Genomic DNA, 20,320 nt, shown 5'->3' with positions numbered 1-20,320 from the left:
TCTATAACTGAGTCACACACTCACACACACACACACACACACACACACACACACACACACACACACAAAAACAATTAATCTCACTTACAAAACTAACATAGCCCATACAGGGGGATTGTGACAAAAATGTAACATAATATTTAATGAAATAATAAGGAGGGCTAACGGGTTTCGCAATAATAAACTCTCAAGAAAGCCTCAATTAAAAAATGTATAGCGAGCTCTAAAATATTGTAATTTTTGGTCTGTTTATGTTCCTTTATTGAGGTTCCTGAAAAAATAGACTAATAGTAAAGCGCTTATCCATGTGAATGATTATTATTGCATAATGATTTCCTAAATCTGTGTGTAATATGCGTGGTTGTTCACTCAATGCATATTATGCACCGTACGTTGTCCTTCTAGTGATTTTTTTTATTATTGATCTCAAGTAAGTTTTTTTAAATAATTGGGTATTTGAGTATCAATGCATTGTAATTCATATTTTCATCAACACTCTGCTGGTTTAGTTTATCCAGCTAAATAGTGAATCAACCGTTCCTAAAAGTATGTTTATATACGACTGTTTTGCAACAGCAAATATACAGATCTATATTCAGAATTGGATTATAACATTCATAACTATGTTTGAACAAGTATATCACCTGAAACTAAGAATTGTTGTGTTTTGGTTACCTTAGAATGAGCTATTTATATCTACATAGGGAGCGGGTCCTCTTCATGTTGCACCGCCGTGTTTCTACAGCAGCGTTTTGGGATGCAGGACGTAAAGCTCGATGTCTGGTGTCAAAGTCCTGTGCTTTGTATCCCCACCATCCACCCTGAACACTTCCCTGAAACTGCAGCACTTGTTTTTTTATGAGACAGGGTTGAATGAATTTGTACTATTAATACCACAAAGCCTTCGCCAGCAAGGTCATCCTCCCTGATGTTTTTTATCTGACTTTCATCTATTTATGTGTGGGGGGGAAAAAAACAAAAGTCTGCTCCTCTGTGGAGATGATGCAAGAATTAGAGATGATGTTTACTTCTAGGCTGTGCTCAACTGGTGAAATTTAAGATAAGAGGCTAAAGAGGAAAATAGGCTCCTGAATGCAGAGGCTGTTAATCTGGAAAACCCCTTTACACAGAACCTGGGAAAGAGTTACGGTCTGACCTGAATCGCCCACATACTTTGCGTAATAAAGAAATCCTGGCTCAGGTTTAAACTGTATTATGAACTCTCTCTCACTCCTCCTCCTCCTCATCCGCCTCCTCTCCTTCCTGCTGTATTAGAATAACAAAAGCAGGAGTGGATCCTATTTAGCAGCTGGATTGTCTCCTCATCTCTCTGTCCTCCTCTCACTCTGTCTATGGTCTATCTTTGCTCTGCTCTTTCCCACATTTTAGGCCTGCACCCAATATAAACAGCCTGTGCTGCTGCCTCCTCTATCATGTTTATTTCTCTGTCTGAGAGCTCTGTTTGCCGGCTCAGGGCCTCCATACCAGACTGTCGTCAGGTGAGACACTACAGTTGTTTCCTGAGTGAGTCACAGGATTGTGGGGCCCTTGCTTAAGCCCTGCTAAGAGTTTCTTAAGGACTGGTAAATCCTGACAGAGAATACAACCTCACAGTTGAATATACTGGTTCACACACCCGATTCCTTTTTTTAAAGTTAAAAGGCTACAACTCAAACTACCAGTGGTGGAAGACACTGATACTGAAGTAAAAATCGCAATACCACAGTGTAGAAATATTCTCTGTTACAATTAAAAGTCCTGCATGCAACATTTTACTGGAGTAAAAGTACAAAAGCATTAGCATCAAATTGAAAGTGCCCTTTTTTGCAGAATGGCTAATTTCCGATTAGTTATGTAACCACTGGTGTTGGTAACAATAAGGCGAGCAATCAGGCTGTCCTGTGATCAGTTGTGCAGGCTGGTAGGAAAAGGTGACATTGTGTGAAGTCCTGACATTATTTAAAACAATAGGGTTAGTATTACTGGCAACAGATGTGACAGAAGATTCTTCAGGGCTTAGTTCTCATCACACATGAAGGTAGTATTGTCTAACAGCTGGTCAATTAAGAAATCTCTTGTTTAGACCGAGTGTGAGGCTATAAAGAACATTATGGACAACAAGATCGATAGACAAAACAAAGAAGCATTCAGGTAAATGTCAAACATCTTCACTATAGCTGTCAACCAACAGACTCCGTATCGCTCAAATGACGGGGTGTCAAGATCACCATCTTCTTTTCAAAATGTCAAAAAAGACTGAGCATGATGTAGACCGGATGATAAGATAAGAAAAGGTCGCAGTTTCTGCAGTCGACAGATGACTTAAAGACTGATGGGCTGATTGTTAATCAGTTGTAAAAAAAAAAAACATACAAAACTGTGCAAGAAAAAAATATGCATTTAGTAAAAGTAATCCACTACTTTGCTATGGAGGAAATTATGATGAAAGACTCACAATCAAGCTTGTAATTGGACAAAGATAAATAACAAGGGATCCTGCTGTCAAAAGCACTCAACTAATTTGTCTGATGATCGTGACACATGATGGCCCACAAATACACCAATCACAAGCTGTTTTTCTAAATCCAAAGGGAGGAAGAAGCGTTTCTTTGAGAGTGAAATTTTGGCAAACGCAGTACTCGTTCATGAATAAATGACTGTGACTAGTGGGTTCTGTGAAGAGACTGTCTTACTTCAAGGGATTGTGTTATAGGGTGTTCGAGTCTTTGAAGAATCAAACGGCTGTGTTGTGTTTGATGTAACCTCTGATTTTTAGTTGTAATCTAATTTTCATAAAGGGGAATGCTGTGGATGTCTCTTCTAAGATGAGAGCTGACAACAAGCTACTGCTGCAGACTGGAAAACATTCAGTAACTTCTTTAAGGCTGACGCAGTTGAAAGTGGAGGTTTTTTCTTTTGAAATGTCTGGGTCTTTCTGGGACACTGTGTGACAAAAGTTCACATATAATATGATTTCTTGGATACAAACAAAAGCGAAAAGGGTATTGCTGTTTTGTGCACTCCAGGTATGATCAGATATTCCACAAGTGTTGCATCCAAAGGAAAACAGTGTGGTTTTCACATGTGTTTACAAGACTGAAAGACGCAGCAGCTTTAGTTCTTCTGAAGAGACTCATGGGACAAGTTGTTGTCTTTATTTCTGCAGATGATGGTAAAACTTTTTTGTTTTTAGCAATGCTTAATGTCGGTATGTCTAACACTTTGGTCCAAACTTAAATATATCAATAACTAATGGACAGTTTGCTATGAAATGTGGAAGCGTTGTCCTTTGTTCCCAGAAGATGAAGCTTAGTGGCTGTTCCTTCAGTGCCACCAGCAGTTCAAAGACACAATAACCGAAAAACAAATCACATTCCCATCAGCCTCAGCTGTAGTTTGTGTTCACGATGCTCTCCATTGTAGCATGCCTCACAGAGCAGCTCAACTCTTTTATTGATGTTTCCCAGCCATTACTACCTCTCTCGATTACAACAGTGGAGCAATACATGTCACCTGACCACGGTGAAAGATGAATAGCTTGTCTGATAAGTAGATAGCTGCTTGGTTTGGCTGGTGAAATTCCATTGTTGACATTTGATTTACTGACGAAAGAAAGACGTAAATCATAACTACTAACAGTGTGTGTGAAATCAATGTTATCATCATGAGGCAAATGGGAAACTTCCCCAAAATTGTCAGTCTTCATTAATGTGAAGGAAGAAGTTCTTGGAGGGTAGAGACTACAATGGATCAGAACTGTGATCATTTGTTGTTAAAGCAGAAAAACACATCAAATAAGATTAAGGGTTGGGGCTTTATTTTTATTTTTTTAATCTCTAACTTTCACCCCAACATCCACATGTAGTTTGATGCATTGTATTAGTGGACAATTCTGAGTTGTTACTTCTAAAGATGCCTAAAGGGGATGGATGCAAATCTAATGTTTGCAATAATGAGGAATGAAAATGGAACCTCAGAATAGTGACTCAGTAAAGTGGACAGTAACCTAAGCACCATGGACTGGAGTGTCTGCTATTTGAGCCTCATAAAAGTTGTAGCTGATGCTCTTAAGTTGAGTGGATTGTATTTGAAACGAGTGCACTCTGCTGTTGTTGCTGCACCCTCAAAATGCAGGCCACGACCCCATCATCATCATCGTAATAAATACCCAGAAGCCTTTATGAAGCAAAGATTGGCCTTTTGGTCGTTTTAGAGTTGAGGGTTTACCAGGTGAAATATGGTAAAAGCAGATGGATCTCAGTCAGAGAATTGAATAAAAAGAAGTGATGAGACTAGAGGAGGTGAATAGAGAGCTGGATGGACCAGACGGGGCGGTTACAGTAGAAGGAATGTGAGCTATTTCCACCCTACGACTGTCAAAGTGTGTGTCTGTTCATGCTTTGTGCGTGAGTGTGTGTTCCTGTGTGTCTCTGCGTACTTCAGAGCTGTGAGTAGGAGTAACGCCGAGGGGGGAAACAATTACTTCACACCTACCGGCTACAATCGCACGGGTACACCAGCGCGAAAAAAGCTGCTAAAAGCTCTTCCAGCAGTTCAGCCTCAGCACTGACACTTTCAGTACTGACCTTCTAAAGGACACAGACACCTCGGCCGATGGCATGTCGGTCATCATGGGAACTGGAGAGAGGAGAAGGCGATGTGGTATGTATTTTACAACAGGAAATAAATGCGTTTTTTTTATCTCGTGAAAGAGGTAAAGTTGAGTTATATCATTTTCCCCTGCAGAACATGAGCCCTTTGGAGTTTTGTTTGTAAGTGTTTGTCACTGACTCTGACTCACTCACCCGGCTTTCTTGCATCACCCTTAACTCAGCTGGGGTTGCACATACCTGCAGTAACCGCGCTGCAGTCTAGTGCTGTGAACTTGTGGAAGTGCTCTCTAATTAGCCTGTGGTGGGAACGGCCTCAGCCCTCCTCGTGTTTACGGCGTTGTCCTTGTTACGGGAAGACCGGCCCAGCGGTCCTAATCACAGCAGACATCCCCTCCATTGTAACACATCAAGCCTGGTGAAAATCAGGAAGCGTTTCACTTTGGCAGCGGTTGTCTCTCTCTGAAGGACAAAGCGGGTTTTGTTGAGTGAAGTTTTTAGCCAAGTCGAGCAAAAATTAGTTTTGCTGTAGTTTGATTGGTGTAACGGTTAAAAGACTTCTTGTGGTTTTGGAACTTTTACCTTATTTACAACAGATCCTGAATTAAACGATCTGTATATTGGACAGACAGGAGGAGTATTTCACACATTGTGTCTGCCGCCATCTTGACTTGAGACATAAATAAAAGCTAAGATCGATCCAAAACAGATATTTCATGACATATTTCACAGCCATCTGCAGGTCCATATTCTTCTTTTTCTCTCTTTAATTTCTGTTCAAAGTGAATTTCAAAAAGTAATGCTGCCTTTCTTTTATCCGTCAACATTTTTTGAGTATCGGGCATTTTGTTTGCATGAAACTTTATTGTAACCGTCAATGGACAAAACAAATTGAGGGTTTTGCATTTGCTTTAAGCGTGTGCACCCACGTTGACGTAGTTTCATGACTCTCATAGTCGACTAATCAGCAAACATAACCTTATACAACAGGGGTATCAGTATGCAAAACCAACCTCTCCACTGACCTTGATGCCGAGGATATTGAAAAGGCCCGACTGTCAAAGGCGTTTAGTCATTTGACTTTTCGATCTGCCAATAAAGGCCCGTCGGTCACCTGAATCAGATCCCAATCTCTCCAGTATCTCCAGAAGCATTAGACAGTAACCTGCTTCAGGACTGAGGTCTTCCTATCCGGACTGTTGACTGAACGGGGAAGTAATGTATTATTCAAGACCCCTAAGTAGTTTTGCAGTTGATTGGGGTCTAAAGCTTCGTCCACAGAACAGGCAGCAGCATTTCTATGCTGACCAGTATTAATGTTTGTGCTTATTTACAGTAAGTGAGACAGTCGTCAGCGACTCCAACAAAGAGCATCATTGAGCTGAAACATAGACTCCGTTATCAGTGGATGAATAATTTGCATGTGAACGCATGTTTTCCTTTTTTATGACCCTTGTGACCGTCTGGAGCAGTTACAGTTTTAATGGAGTCATGAGATGTCTCCACTGATGATATACCAACTGAAACCTGAACAACAATGACCTGAATACTTTAAGACAAACAAACAGTGGTTTGTACTTTAGAGACATTTTTAACTTTAATGCAGTTTAATTTCAGGATACTTAAGATTTCAGTCCTGGTTGGGGCTGCACAATACTGCGACATTGCATTTTTGTTTCTGCAACATATATTGCAATATTAGGAAAGTTGTGTACATTTTAAAGTTAAATGTATCAATCTATTGCACTTTGAGATCAAAATGAAGTGGCTAGTTCTATTTCGTTTACCATGCTTTATGGTAAAAACGGGGTCATGCCCCCTCCGACCCCTCTCACTAAGGATCTTCCGTATGTTTACCCGTTGAGTTGAATTTTTCTAGTACTAGTAACTACTAGTTCTTTTAAAAAGAAGAGTCAATAATTTGCATTTTGTTCTTCATGCTGTGAGCAACTACAATCAGATCTAGGCTGCACATTAAAAGTAGTCTACCTTGATGACCTGTTAAAGGTTTGCTTGTTCGTCACCTCATTGCGGCTCTTCCTTCTTGTTCTATTCCTCCCTGCAATATATTATATAATATTTGAAACAGATCCTCTCAGAAGTATTTTTAAACATGACCTACGCATCAGCAAAACTACACATAATGACTCTGCCACTAATTAATGAAAACTTCTGAGACTGTCACCATCATTACATAGTCATTGTCCTACTCAATTCAATTCTGCTCACCTGGATGATAAACTCTCTAATGGCATACGGCCGTTAAATGTTACCATGTCTGTGCTGCCGTAGTGGTACATTGACCCACGCTGATCTTTACTCGTGACCTTTACACCAACTCCTTGAGAAGGTGTTGACCCGGCTGGTTACGGTCGACCAAGAGAAGAGAGCTAGAAGGGAATGTTGCATTGAATAGAGGAAGTTTCAAACCAAATAACCTTTCCTTTGAAAAAAATCTGGACCGCGTGTCTGTCGGAGAAAACTTTAGCACAGTGGCAGTTACTCGTTGATGCATGCTTTAAGAGCGATGGGGGTGAAAAGGCTAAGCATGCAAGTTTGAACTATTATGATTATGTATTGATTATTCCTGCAACAGCAGACCCCTAACTCATAATATGAGAAGGCTGAGTGGTAATCTATGTGGCCGTGCCTGGGGTTAAACATAGAGGGTTTGTATACAACCTTATATGGATTTTTCTTTAATGGGGAGCGCTGCTCTCTATGGGAATCCAATCACAAAAACACACGCTCATTCCTAGACTTTCATGCATAATTCATGAGATGTCCAGTCTCGGCTGTACGGCGGTAGATGTCCTCACAATGATATCCGATTACTCAGCATTTTCCTCATGCTACGAAACACACACAGCGGGGGGGGAAATTTGTTACCAAAACAGATTGAGTCCCCTCGGACAATCTGTCCCATTCTCCGGTCCAGACAAGCTCTTTCAGCCGGAGCAGGAGGGATGGAGGAGTTGTTTTTGTGCATTACAGACGTAGGTTGCCTGCAGGGTCTCTTTGCTCCACAATTACTGCTTTATGAGGCTGTTTAACTGAAGCCAAGGAAAGAGAGCAAAGGAGGCAGAGAGTGTGAAGATGTCTGGTATCTGTTCGTACATCACGCTTGAGTCTTTCCCTTTCTTTGCTGTTTGGCATTGAGAGCATCCTTTTGTGTCTTTGTCGTTTTCATACGTTGTCTCTTTGCAACTTTTCTCTTTTTTAACTTATCCTCTAGAGCACCGCAGACACTTCACTTGATGTCCTTACAAACTCATGTTGCATGGTCATGGAGAAACCAACGAGATAATTTCTTGTGAAGTCTCACAAAGAGTCACAAGTATGTCATAATGTTTAACAGGAAAATGTGTGTAAAATGATGGAGGCACATGAGGAGGATCGTGTTATTTGATCAAAAGCTCCAAAACAAAATGGACCTTGTGGGGAAATTGTTTTGCCAACTACTGTGTCCAAGGTCAGAATCAACCTTTTTTTTAATGAAATTTATTTTTAACATGAGTGCAAAATAAAGGTGTCTTCAGACAAAAAAGGATACACATTTTGGTGAAGGTTCTGGTACTTTCCGTGCCATCGTGCTGGGTAAAAGTTGCTTTGCGTTTCTATCTGAACCCAGTAAGGAGAAAGATCTTTAAATATATAAAGGAAAGAAAAAACTAAAAGGAAAACAAAACCCTTTGCAGACATCCAATTCATCCACCCACACAGTCCCAACAACCTCTCTCCCACTTCTATTCCATTTACAAACGTTTTTATCCCATTAGACTTTTCTTCATTGCAGTCAAGTCAGTAAAATAACCTTTTTTTTCCAATATCTTGACAAGTTAAGGGTGAGTCATCAATCAACTGCACAATGCTTGGTAGACGTGGTATTTATACCCCATTAGTATCTTTCTAAAATGAGCTCTGTTTCTCTCCCCTCTGCCTCCCTCGTTTGGTTTCATCTTCTAGACGTTTGGTAGATACTGTGAGAGCATCATGTGTGAAAGAGAAATGATCACACAGCCATCTGGATCCCTGCTCTCTTGACTGGCTGCTCGTTTGTGATAACATGAGCTCCAAGCCCTCCGAACGTAATCGTCCATGCTGCCTCTGTCACTTTGTCTTACAGGGCAAGACTGACGAGAAGGGAAGATTTAACGAGTGTGTGAGAGAGAGAGAGATGCAGCAGATAGATAAAGAGGGGAGGAAATAACTTTACTTTTTCTTTTTCGATTATTTACAATCAGAGAGGAAACAACTGGGGGAAGAGCGTCTGAATTGCAAAGCTGCTTAGCGTTATGATTCAGTTGGGGGATTTGAATCTGCTCTCACCCCCACTTCAAGCACTGGGGTGGAGGCGGACAAAGAGAGAGATAGAGGGGGAGTGTGTGTGCGTGCGCGTGTGTGTGTTTGTGTGTGAGAAAAGCAGCGTAGGAGAAGCACAATCTGGTATAGCTCCATGTGAAAGTGACCTACTTCCTGTCAGCTCGCTCTCAAATGGATTGCTGTTTTCTGATGTGTTGGAGGAGAGAGGGGGGAGGTCCTCCGAGGGGTCTGGGATGGGGGTGGGTGTTGGGGTGGGGGGTGGTTGACGTGGCACAGTTAAATGAAAGATAAGGAGGCGGCTCCTGGGGACCCACAGTGGAGAATAAAATAAATATCATGCGTGTGAGGTGTAAATTCTGTATGCATGGCGTTTATATTGTGTACTCACCTGTGTGTACTGTGTTTGTGTGCTCATGCAGTAAAACATGCATGTTGCATGATGTATCTCGCCCGACGACAGTCGACTATCAGAAAGCCAATATTTGAGAGGACAGGCCTTGCCAGATGCCGTGTGTGTGTGTGTGTGTGTGTGTGTGTGTGTGTGTGTGTGTGTGTGTGTGTGTGTGTGTGTGTGTGTGTGTGTGTGTGTGTGTGTGTGTGTGTGTGTGTGTGTGTGTGTGTGTGTGTGTGTGTGTGTGTGTGTGTGTGTGTGTGTGTGTGTGTGTGTGTGACACACAGGAAGTTAGTCATGGAAGTGATCTTCTTTCCAGCAGGGACGTTTCTGTGGTTTTAATAAGGTTGGAAGAAAATTCTCATGGGAAAGTTCTTCCTCATATGTGGCTTTTGTGTAATCTGCATCTAACACCTGCTCTTTATTTTGAGAGCATAACACTGTATATACTGTAAACTCCTCTCTGTTAGTGTATTAATTGAAGTCATGAGTAATGTCTTTGGAATGGATCCACTGAACACTGCCAGGCTTAATAATCCCTGTGACTCTGACTGGCTGGTCGGAAGGTGAATTAATTTAATCCGTCCTCATAAACCTGTCCCTCCCTCCCTCGCTCACACATGCTCTTTCATTTCTCTCTGTATTTTCCAGTACCTGAGGACCTGTCTTTGGAGGAAAGAGATGAGCTGTCGAATATACGACGCAGGAAAAAGGAGCTTCTTGATGATATTGAAGTGAGTATTCAAGCAGGAATTATGTTTTTTATTTGCTCCAGCTGCAGAAAGTTCCCGTAAGTGAGGATGGGCAATATGATCCTTTTGTAAAATAAGTTATGAAAGTGTTTTAAAATGTCTGAAGGCTCATCTGATGTGATGCTGATCACCCTTCTCTAACTATAAAGAAACTTGTAACTAGGATGCCCTTTGCTATTTAAAAGTATGTGACTATCAAATTAGTCTGTCTGTCTTTGTATTAGAAAACTTGTACACTAATTCAAGTGTATGGAATAAGAGTATTCTGCTTTTTTCTTCTTTGCAGCGGCTGAAGTTCGAGATTGCAGAGGTGATGACTGAGATTGAGCAGCTAACCTGTGTGGGGGAGAGGTGAGTCCTTTTGTTTTTACCAATTACTTAATTATTTAAGGGCTGACAACTAATGAATGTTTTGATTATAGATTAACCTGGCCATTGTTTTTTTTTTGATAAATCAATTAGTGGTTTTGTCTGTAAAATGTCAGAAAAATGCCTATCACAGTTTCCCAGAACCCAAGATGACAAGATGATTTCTCCTTGTGTCCAAGAAATATTCCAAGCCCAAAATATGTTAAAACTATATCAAATCATTTAAAGCAGAGAATAGTAAAACTTGCCATTTTTGCTTGAAAAATTTGAATAATCAGCTAATCGTTGCATCTCTATATTGCTTAGTCTGTCAAGTGTCAAAAAATAGTAAAAAACAGCCATTGCCACGTCACATTGCCAATAGTGATGTCCTCAGATCGCTCATTTTGTCCAGCTAACTATCCAAACCCCACTATCCAAAATTTACAGTAATAGAAATGAGAGAAAAGTAGCCCTCCTCTTAGTTGATGAGCTGGAACCAACATGTTTGGCATGTTTGCTAGACTTAAATGATTAATCAATTATCTGTCGTGGATTTATTTTGTATCCGTTGACTTATTGATTCATTGACAATTTTTTACAGGACTCAGTCTTTCTTTTTGCCTCCTCTGCTCTTCAAAGCCATTGAGCCATGTTATCGCTTCCGCTGTGAGCCTCACACCTGTCGTTGTGTTTGTGTGTTTGATAGTGTGTGAGTGTGTGTGCATGTTGATCCCCCCTTTGTTTGAGGAGTGAAGCGGGACAGTCCCTTGACTAAACATTAGCCAAACAGTCTGCATTCAGAGGCTTTCATTTGATTGGTTGATGAGGTGGAGTGTGTGTGTGTGTGTGTGTGTGTGTGTGTGTGTGTGTGTGTGTGTGTGTGTGTGTGTGTGTGTGTGTGTGTGTGTGTGTGTGTGTGTGTGTGTGTGTGTGTGTGTGTGTGTGTGTGTGTGTGTGTGTGGTGTCTCAGGTGCAGCTGGCAAAGGGGCTTGGGCTATTTTGGGCCCACAGGAAGTGTAGGGATCATGCAACGACCATGGCTCAGACACACAAAGGTGGAGATTTCCCTGTGGTGCTCTTGCAAAATGATTTTTGGGAGAAGAATGACATCCAAATGGCTGCAGGACGGGTTAAACTGTTCATGCACAAGTGCAGAGCAGATGATAAGTCACAGGCCGCCACTTTTAGCCAGTTTCCTCAGGTTAAGTCCACTGTACACTCAGTCTTCAGTTGACAGAGTAGTAAACAAACAAACTGGACGAACACATCCCAAACTGACCTCCTGAACAAACGCAGCTGCATGGGGACAACACTACAGTCTTAACTGTCACGTGATGGATGTTTTTGTGTGTTTTTTAATTCAGCAAAACCACGCAAAGAAACAAACAGATCGCCATGGGGAGGAAGAAGTTCAACATGGACCCTAAGAAGGTCAGGCATAAACTGACTTTGTGTGGGAATCAATAACACTGTTACTGTTGATATACAATTTTAAAATTTGAATGACATTTTAAAATATATCCGAGCCGTCCATCAGGTCTGTTAAAACAGACCAAAAGAGGTAACTGAAGTGTAAGTGTGGACTTTTTTTTCAAAACAGGGGATCCAGTTTCTTCTGGAGAACGATCTTCTCCAGCACACCCCAGAGGACATCGCACAGTTCCTCTACAAAGGCGAAGGCCTCAACAAAACAGTCATCGGGGACTACTTAGGGGAACGGTGAGCTCTCCAGTTTTCCCTCTGTTTTTCCTCCACCTTTCTTTTTCTCTCTCCCCATCTCTCCGTCAGATCTGCACTGCATGTGCAGGCCCCAGGAAATTGGTGGTCTGGATTTATGGAGCAGAGCAGCGACGGGAGACAATGCCAGTAAAATAACTCAGCGGACATGTGGTTCTTATCGAAGGGAAATCAATGGAGGATAGGAGGGTCATAACAACAGGGGTTTCATGCTGCCTGCATACACAGTGGCTTGCTCTTTGAAAACACTGGTGCTATGACATGAAAGCATTTACTTTTCACCATGACCCCACAAGACGATCGTATTAACGTATATAACATATTAACAGTCTGGCGTCTGTTTTTTGCTGATTTTCTTTGAATGGAATTGAACAGTTCAACACATGTGACCTTTCTGTCCTCCAGGGATGACTTTAACATCAAGGTCCTTCAGGCGTTTGTGGAGCTTCATGAGTTTGCAGACCTCAACCTCGTACAAGCCTTAAGGTGAGTTAACGACCAAATAAAGCACTGCGATTAAGAAAAGAAAGGATCAGTGTTTGAGTGGGTGTCTTCCAACAGGTGAAATATGATCCAGGAAGTCCTGTTAGAGTGGTATATTCATTAGTTTGAAGACAAATTGCATAGTGGTTTTTAATACTACGAGGATTTTACTACTAATGTTATTTTTGACCCCTTTTATTCATGATGTTTTAGACAATCACTTTCTTAATGTTCGTAATGTGGTAGAGTTTGTAATTTACATTGAATATCCTCATACTGTTATAGACATTTTCATTTTCATTTTTCAAATTTCTCTCTCTGTTCCTGCTGTTGTAGGCAGTTTCTGTGGAGCTTCAGACTTCCTGGCGAAGCCCAGAAGATTGATCGTATGATGGAGGCGTTTGCCTCCAGGTACTGCCAATGCAATCCTGGCGTCTTCCAGTCCACAGGTACCACACACACACACACACACACACACACACACACACACACACACACACACACACACACACACACACACACACACACACACACACACACACACACACACTGCAGCAGACATATGAGTCACACTCAGCTAGACAGTCCAGGACAGATAATATGGGCCGGCCAGACCACCTCAGCCTCAGATCAATGTTTCTGACTGTCTGTCTTCCCCTAGTAGACATCTGGACCTGTTCGGCTCCATAAATCTTTAAAATGTGTCCACAATCCTCAAGATTTTTCCTTAAGCACTGGACAATATGAGCACTTTTCCGACTACAGAGATATTTGCTTTCAGAGAATCATAAATGGACCAACAGTCTGTTTACTCCTTAGTTTTCAACTTCACTGATCGCAGTGTGATCGTCTATTGTGTCTCCATCAGTGATGATTAAATCGATCAAGGGTCAATAGTGGTCATTAGTGCTATCACGGCCCCTCACACTACGTCTGCTGCTCCTGTGTTAACCGAGCTGGTGTTGAGGACGACCAAGTGACAGCTCAGGCCGTGAATATTGATGTGGTGCAGTGGTGACACACCCAGACTTAGTTATTGGTCATCTCTCAGGACCAGTGCGCTCGGGGTCGTAAATCACAGTGCAGGGGATGTTGACGGGGGCAGTTAGTGTGTGGATGGATGAGGTGGAGGTTAGCAGGAGTTATGATGTGGACTCACAAGAGCAGTGGGTTTGTAGATGGCCTTGGAGGGCTCCACGAGTCTGTGTGTCCCAGAATATTGTGCTCTTTGTTGATTAAACTCTCTTTTTTATTAGACAGACTTAAGTTTTTATGGTGAGAAAATCTGTTGATGGATTGCTGTCTAATATATCATAAATCATTGTGCTGTTGTCTCAATTCTATTATAATAACTCCACTGTACATTTTTTGGTTTCGAATTAAAAAAATATATATATAATCAAGTACATGTTCTCAATATAGTCTTTATCATATAATATCAATAATTTAAGATAGACAAAGTGACAAAAAGATCAATAGTTTTAATAATTTTCACACAAATCCATAAACTCCAAGTAAGAAAGCGTGTACTAAAACACAGAGTCATAAGCTTGTGCTGTATCTCATGTCTCCCAGTGACACTCTGTATAATTACCTCCACAGACACCTGCTATGTCCTATCATTTGCCATCATTATGCTGAACACAAGCCTGCACAATCCCAACGTCAGAGACAAGCCCCCCGTTGAGCGCTTCATCTCCATGAACAGAGGGATCAATGAGGGAGGAGACCTCCCGGAGGAGCTACTCAGGGTGAGAGCTTTGGCTTTATTAGTTCGTTAGGTATGACAAATGTATACAGTGTGGTGTGCACAGAAAAAGGAAACCCATATAAGAAGTTCTCCAGCGTGTAAAGCAGAGAGTCACGATTCACTAATTGAGATGTTGCAGCTCAGCAGAATTAGATCTCTAGATGCTGATGCTAATGATCTCTCACAATCTCTCAAAGAGAAACGCATAAAAGCAAGTTCATCTACCCACATAGCGTCTTTACCAAAGTGCTCTTGGCTTCTTTTAAGCATAAAAAGACTCCGAGAGTCAATGAGGTATGAATCATTGTGTCTCACTTTCCAACATCATAAAAAATAATCTGTCAATGTCTTGTTTAACGCACAGTTAACCTGAAACCTGGGTTGAATGTTTTGAGACGGAAGGTTTCATATTGTGTTCCTTTCTCTTTTTCCATCCAGAATCTATACGACAGCATCAAGAGCGAACCCTTTAAGATCCCAGAGGATGATGGGAATGACCTGACGCACACGTTCTTCAACCCAGACAGAGAGGGCTGGTTGCTTAAATTAGGTTAGTGAGAAACATCCCGGGTGATGTTATTTGGTTACTCTCCCACTTATCCTCACTACAACTGTGGCTGTATTCTCACAGCCGAGGGGGAACAAGACATGAGGTTAATAACATTTGTGCTCTCTCAGTTGATGGTGAGGAATCATGTTTTAGACGCAATGAACTGGAACAGATCATCACACTTTTGTGTAATATTCATAAATTTACCTGGATTAACATAAATATGTTGGAACAAATGCTGAAAGATGCTTTTGAACTGAAGTCCAGATGCATACAACTCTCTAACTTTAGTTCTGAACTAACTTAAAGCCAGATATGGCTAGGTTTTTTCACTGGAACTGTAGCCTGATCACTACTCATTAAAAACACAGGGTTACATACGTCTTATTTCCACTTCAATATACCACAAGGGGCTATAAAGACCATGTATTTGTATTGCCTAAAGTCTGCATAATGTGTGCACATTTTCATGGTACAATTAGTTCTTCTAGGAAACATTTTACAGTGTGTGAAAAATGGTGTAGGCATGTTTTTGGTTTTTTTGCATGTCCATCGGCTTCATCTTCATGTAGTTTAGTGAGGAACACATGCTGTAAATATTTCTTCTGTTTGAGTTTTCTGTTTGGGTGCTATGGATTGGATGTGGTTAAGTGCTTTCTCAATGAGGTAATAGTTTTTGGTTTTATTTCTGTAACTTTGTTTTTGCCATTTGTTCCTGTTTGTTTACACGTGTTTTTGATTTGGACCTCGCTCCCTCGCTCTGCAGTTCACAACACATTAAAGACATTAACATTTAGTCCTTTTTTAACACTTTTAATTGTTGTTAGAGGTTGATTTATTATTGAACATAAAATGTTTAATAGCTTGGAACCTTTTGTCAAAGGTTAAAGGGCAAACACACTGCAGGTGATCATTTTTATTACTATGTTCACACACACACACACACACACACACACACACACACACACACACACACACACACACATACACACACCTGGCTCTGACCAACACATTCCTCTCACTCTGTGTAACGTCTCTTTAGTCTCATCAAACTAGCGAGTGCGAATGTAAATAGCCCCATTGTGGCTCACAGACCTAACATGATTACATTCTAGTACGGTTCCTCCCTGGAGCCATTCCCCCGCACTAGTTCCCGCTGTAATATTTCTAATTTAACTCTCTAAAAATAAACCCTGGAGGATGTGAAGGAAAAAATGCCTTATTTTAAGCAAATCCCTCTCTTTGCTGAGCGGAAATTTGGCCACGCTAATTCAATAGCCTGAGTGTATTGCAATGTAAGGAATGCCGGAGCTTTTATAATTATGTGTGGCCCATATGGGCTCATGTGAAAACAGGAAGGAAATGCTGCAGTGAAAAGTGTTATGACCGTAAGGGATGTTAGGGTTGAGAGGGACTAATCAGGAATGTTAGGTCAAAGCACACTCACAGGAAATGATCAGAAAGTGCTCGTGCTCTTCATGTCTTCCTGGCTTGTGATCCATGTTTTGTGTATGCATGTGTGTAAGCTCAGGTTCACGTTTGAATGTCTTTCTCATGACCTGCATGCACACATAATGCATGTGTCTCCCACCTGGAGAGCTTCCTCACTGCCAGAGGAGGAATTCTGCCTTCAAACTAACGTGCAAGGAGTTTGCATTCTCCCTCGTTCTGTCTTTGTTTTTTTTGTGCTTACATGTGTGTTCCTTCAGGGTTGCTTTAGGTGTCAAGTTCATATCAAGTGCTGTTTGCTCCCCTCTCCTGAGGGGCCAATGAGGTTTTATCCTGTTGCCTTTTAAGAAATGAATAAGCAAAGTCAGCAATAATTCATTAGTTGCGTGAGTCATCATTTATCGAAACTCTGAAGAGAGATGAGATAGTGGTGGATGATTGTAATCACATACCACTCAGTGTTCTTCAAACTTGCCTGTCTGCATTTTTCAAAAGTGACATCCACCCACAGCAGCATTAACTGGAAACACTGTGTTTGAAACATAGAGAGAAATATATCGTTTTAAAAACCCTAAAAACAAAAGAAGCATACAAACATAAAGTACCTTCCTTTATGTCCAGGCTTGAACATGTGATAGACAAAGATACATTGATGGAAAAACCCTATAGATCAGACACACATACTAACTGACCTTTCAATGGCATGTACTGCTTATTAAGTAAATCAAGTATTAATGCGTGTCTAATTGCCACATGACATGCTCATGTGATGACAAGAAGCCTTTTTTTCACAGGAAATTGAATTACAGCAAAGAACTAATGCACAAACATGTAGAAACCGTCATTTGAAATGCATCGTTTGGTCTTTTTAACTGATTTATAGCAGGCCTGAAGGGCTGAGGTAGCAGCAAATATCCATACAATACTATTTAATATTATATATATCATTTTTACACAGTTGTGCGGAAGAATAAGAAAACAGAGTGGCTGTGGGTCGGCTTCATTAATGATCCCCGCTCTTTGTCCCGATGGGAGACAGCCAGTCACTGTGGCCTTTGTGTGACTTCCTGTCTCCTCTTCCTCTTCCTGTCAGGAGGCCGAGTGAAAACCTGGAAGAGACGGTGGTTCATCCTGACTGACAACTGCCTCTACTACTTTGAATACACAACAGTGAGTGTCACACTAAGATGATGTTCTGCTCAGTAAAGTGCCTCTTTGCAGCCCTATCTGCCAGTTTCTGTGTGTGTTTGTGTGTCTACACTAAAAATACACTTAATTTATACTGTCTGGTATCAATTTCTGGGATAATAACAAATAGGGCTGTATTTTTCTCTTTACGACTGCTAGTGTCCACCGTGTGTGTCGGACTGTCCGTGTCACTTTCTGCAAGAATAAGTTTAAATGTGCGTCGTTGAAGATCTTTATCATTGCCTCTGTGTCCCTGCTGGCTGCTGCATCAGCAGTGTTCTCTATCTAGCCTGGTATTATCCTTCAGGACACTCTCATTATGTCCCGTCCTCTGGTCTGACTCCTCCACACACATTATCTGCTCTGTTAACGAGCAGTGAGGACGAAACGCTGGGCTTGTTTCAATGCTAGTAAAACACATCACAGGGGATTTATCCTCTTTTTCACTACCCCACACCTCTATGTTCCTCTTTCCTTTTTCTTTCTGTCTGTTTCTTCCCTTTTCGTCTATATTTTATATGATTCTTAAATGCATTGCTCTCTTCCTTTTGCCTCTTTTCTCCTTTTCTGATCTTTATATTTTCTTGTTTGCTTGCATCTTGCTTTGCTACCACTCTCTCTTTGTATTTACTCAGTTTATTTTCTCCCTCCTCTCATGTTTCTCCTTCAGGACAAGGAGCCTCGTGGGATCATCCCACTGGAGAATCTCAGTATCAGGGAGGTGGAGGAGCCAAGGAAACCTGTGAGTGTTGCCTCATTAGAGATCTCACCCTTAGATCATACGTCTAGTTTATTTTCTCCTCCGTTACCGTGTTTGTTAGATGTTTACCGTGTAAGCACATTTCTTGATCAGGTGTGCAGTCAAATCTCACTTCAACACAGCATTGATGCCCCGCTCTCTCTCTCCGTTCCCCAGAACTGTTTTGAGCTCTATAACCCCAATCACAAGGGCCAGGTGATCAAAGCCTGCAAGACGGAGGCAGATGGGCGTGTTGTCGAGGGCAACCATGTGGTGTACAGGATATCAGCGCCTACCCCGGAAGAGAAAGAGGAGTGGATTAAATCCATCAAGTAAGACTCCTCACAAGGACACTTTAAGCAGAAAAGTTTGACACTTTGGGAAACGCTTCCTACCGAGAGTTAGCTGAGATGGTTTATTTACCTGAAGGCTGCATATGTTGCTTGGCAACCCCGCAGTGAATCCCCTCGTAAAACCACGATTTGTTTTTATACTTGGTATGGTATGCTGATTTTGTTACCTTTTGGACTGAGCTAGCCTAGCTGGTTCCCTCTGTTTCCAGTCCATATGCTAAGCTAACCTAAGCTAACCTGCTGCTGGGTAATATTTACCGTGCAGACAGGAGGGTATGAATCTTTTCATCTCGTGCTTGGTAAAAAAGCAAAACTCCCACTATTCCTTTAATAAAAAAGTCCTAGCCTAAATGTGGGAGGTGGTGTGTTGTTTGGTTACCACTCAATAATGGTTATCATACTAAATATATTAGCTACGGACATAAACCTGTAGAAAATGGCAATTTGGACAAAGTCTGGCTCATGGACTATAAGAAAAATGCTGTTGTAGAATAGACCCAGGAAATATACTGGTGTGTGTTTTGAAGAAAAACAAAAAAAAACACCTACATCTGTATTGAGTGAGTAATTACAATATTTGATTTATAGCAAAACAGACAGCAAAAGTCTGTCTGATACCTCACGTACTGTTGCTCTCAGTAATAATAACCTTGCTGCCTGTCAGTGACCTAAGTGCTTCTCCCTAATCACCTGTGTGGAAGATGGTGCAATGTCAAAGAGAGTTTGCTCAGCAGAACAGAACACTTGTATTCTGTAATATAGTGCAATCCGCCCTCCTCCCCCCTCCTCCCTCTTTCCATACTCTCAGAGAGTATTCACTGGGGAAATGATGGGGGATTAGTCACTGCTTGGAGCAGCCCAGGGGTGAGCCAGCAAACCCAGTAAACCTAACCAGGAGAGTCAGCTCCGAACTGGGTTGACGTACTCGCAGCCACGGAGGCTAACAAGCTTGTGCTTCACCAGAGGGGTCCAAGAGGACTCTGGGAGTGGGGAGATAAAAGGCATTTTATGGAAATGGTGACTTCCCCCTCTTCTAAAGTCGAGATGATCACAGAGGCAACGCTCTTTCTGCTTTTCTGTAGTCACAAACACACAGACCCAGATGATGGTGGACCAACTGGGTCAATGGAGAGAAAGTGGGCTCATAAATGAATGTGATATGTTCGTAAAAGAGACAGAATGTATTTTAATGTTTTAAATTATATATATATATATATATATATATATCAGGTTTTACATATTGTTTAGGACAGAAATGGAGGAAATGTTAATGTGCATTAGTCACAGCCTTGCTCAGATTTGCTCACTCTACACTGGAGCTTTTGTTTCATGAAATTGGGTTGTGCAAAATAACAATGAGCAGTATGAAAGAGCAGGATAGTCATCACATATAGATTCATTCTTCGGCGCGTGGCGTTGCAAAGGGAATCAGAGATATCCGCAGTGGGGGGTTGAGCCTCTTCTGGCTTTGTGCTGGTGCTAACAGGATTTAGCAGCCGTGAAACTGGGCTCCTCAGTAGAGCCGAGTGGCTTCCTGATTCACTCACCCTCATTGTGCGCTGCCTTTGCATCGCTCTAAAAAAAGGGGGAGCGAGCGAACGCAGAAGAGTCAATAATCTCGGGCACATTTGTTCGCCCTCCTTC

The 20,320-nt window shown here is 41.6% G+C and overlaps 1 protein-coding gene across 2 annotated transcripts in view; it reads left to right on the top strand.

Moving 5' to 3' along the window:
- LOC129098087 (cytohesin-3) overlaps positions 1 to 20,320 on the top strand; it is a 29,547-nt gene that overhangs the window by 8,463 nt on the left and 764 nt on the right. The window contains exons 1-12 of one of the 2 annotated variants that reach the window (XM_054607044.1): positions 4,606 to 4,662; positions 9,976 to 10,058; positions 10,363 to 10,427; positions 11,792 to 11,858; positions 12,028 to 12,146; positions 12,570 to 12,650; positions 12,984 to 13,096; positions 14,250 to 14,398; positions 14,836 to 14,947; positions 17,490 to 17,566; positions 18,255 to 18,326; positions 18,501 to 18,655. In XM_054607044.1, coding sequence (XP_054463019.1) covers positions 4,620 to 4,662; positions 9,976 to 10,058; positions 10,363 to 10,427; positions 11,792 to 11,858; positions 12,028 to 12,146; positions 12,570 to 12,650; positions 12,984 to 13,096; positions 14,250 to 14,398; positions 14,836 to 14,947; positions 17,490 to 17,566; positions 18,255 to 18,326; positions 18,501 to 18,655 — 1,136 coding nt within the window. In that variant the 5' untranslated portion in view covers positions 4,606 to 4,619. Of the gene's footprint in view, positions 1 to 4,605; positions 4,663 to 9,975; positions 10,059 to 10,362; positions 10,428 to 11,791; positions 11,859 to 12,027; positions 12,147 to 12,569; positions 12,651 to 12,983; positions 13,097 to 14,249; positions 14,399 to 14,835; positions 14,948 to 17,489; positions 17,567 to 18,254; positions 18,327 to 18,500; positions 18,656 to 20,320 lie in introns of those variants that run through there. The other variant, XM_054607045.1, reaches the window with a different exon arrangement.

This window comes from Anoplopoma fimbria, chromosome 11, assembly GCF_027596085.1.
Source record: "Anoplopoma fimbria isolate UVic2021 breed Golden Eagle Sablefish chromosome 11, Afim_UVic_2022, whole genome shotgun sequence".
NCBI lineage: Eukaryota > Metazoa > Chordata > Actinopteri > Perciformes > Anoplopomatidae > Anoplopoma > Anoplopoma fimbria.
Note: the sequence above shows the minus strand (reverse complement) of the source record. Positions and strands in the feature narration are given on the sequence as shown.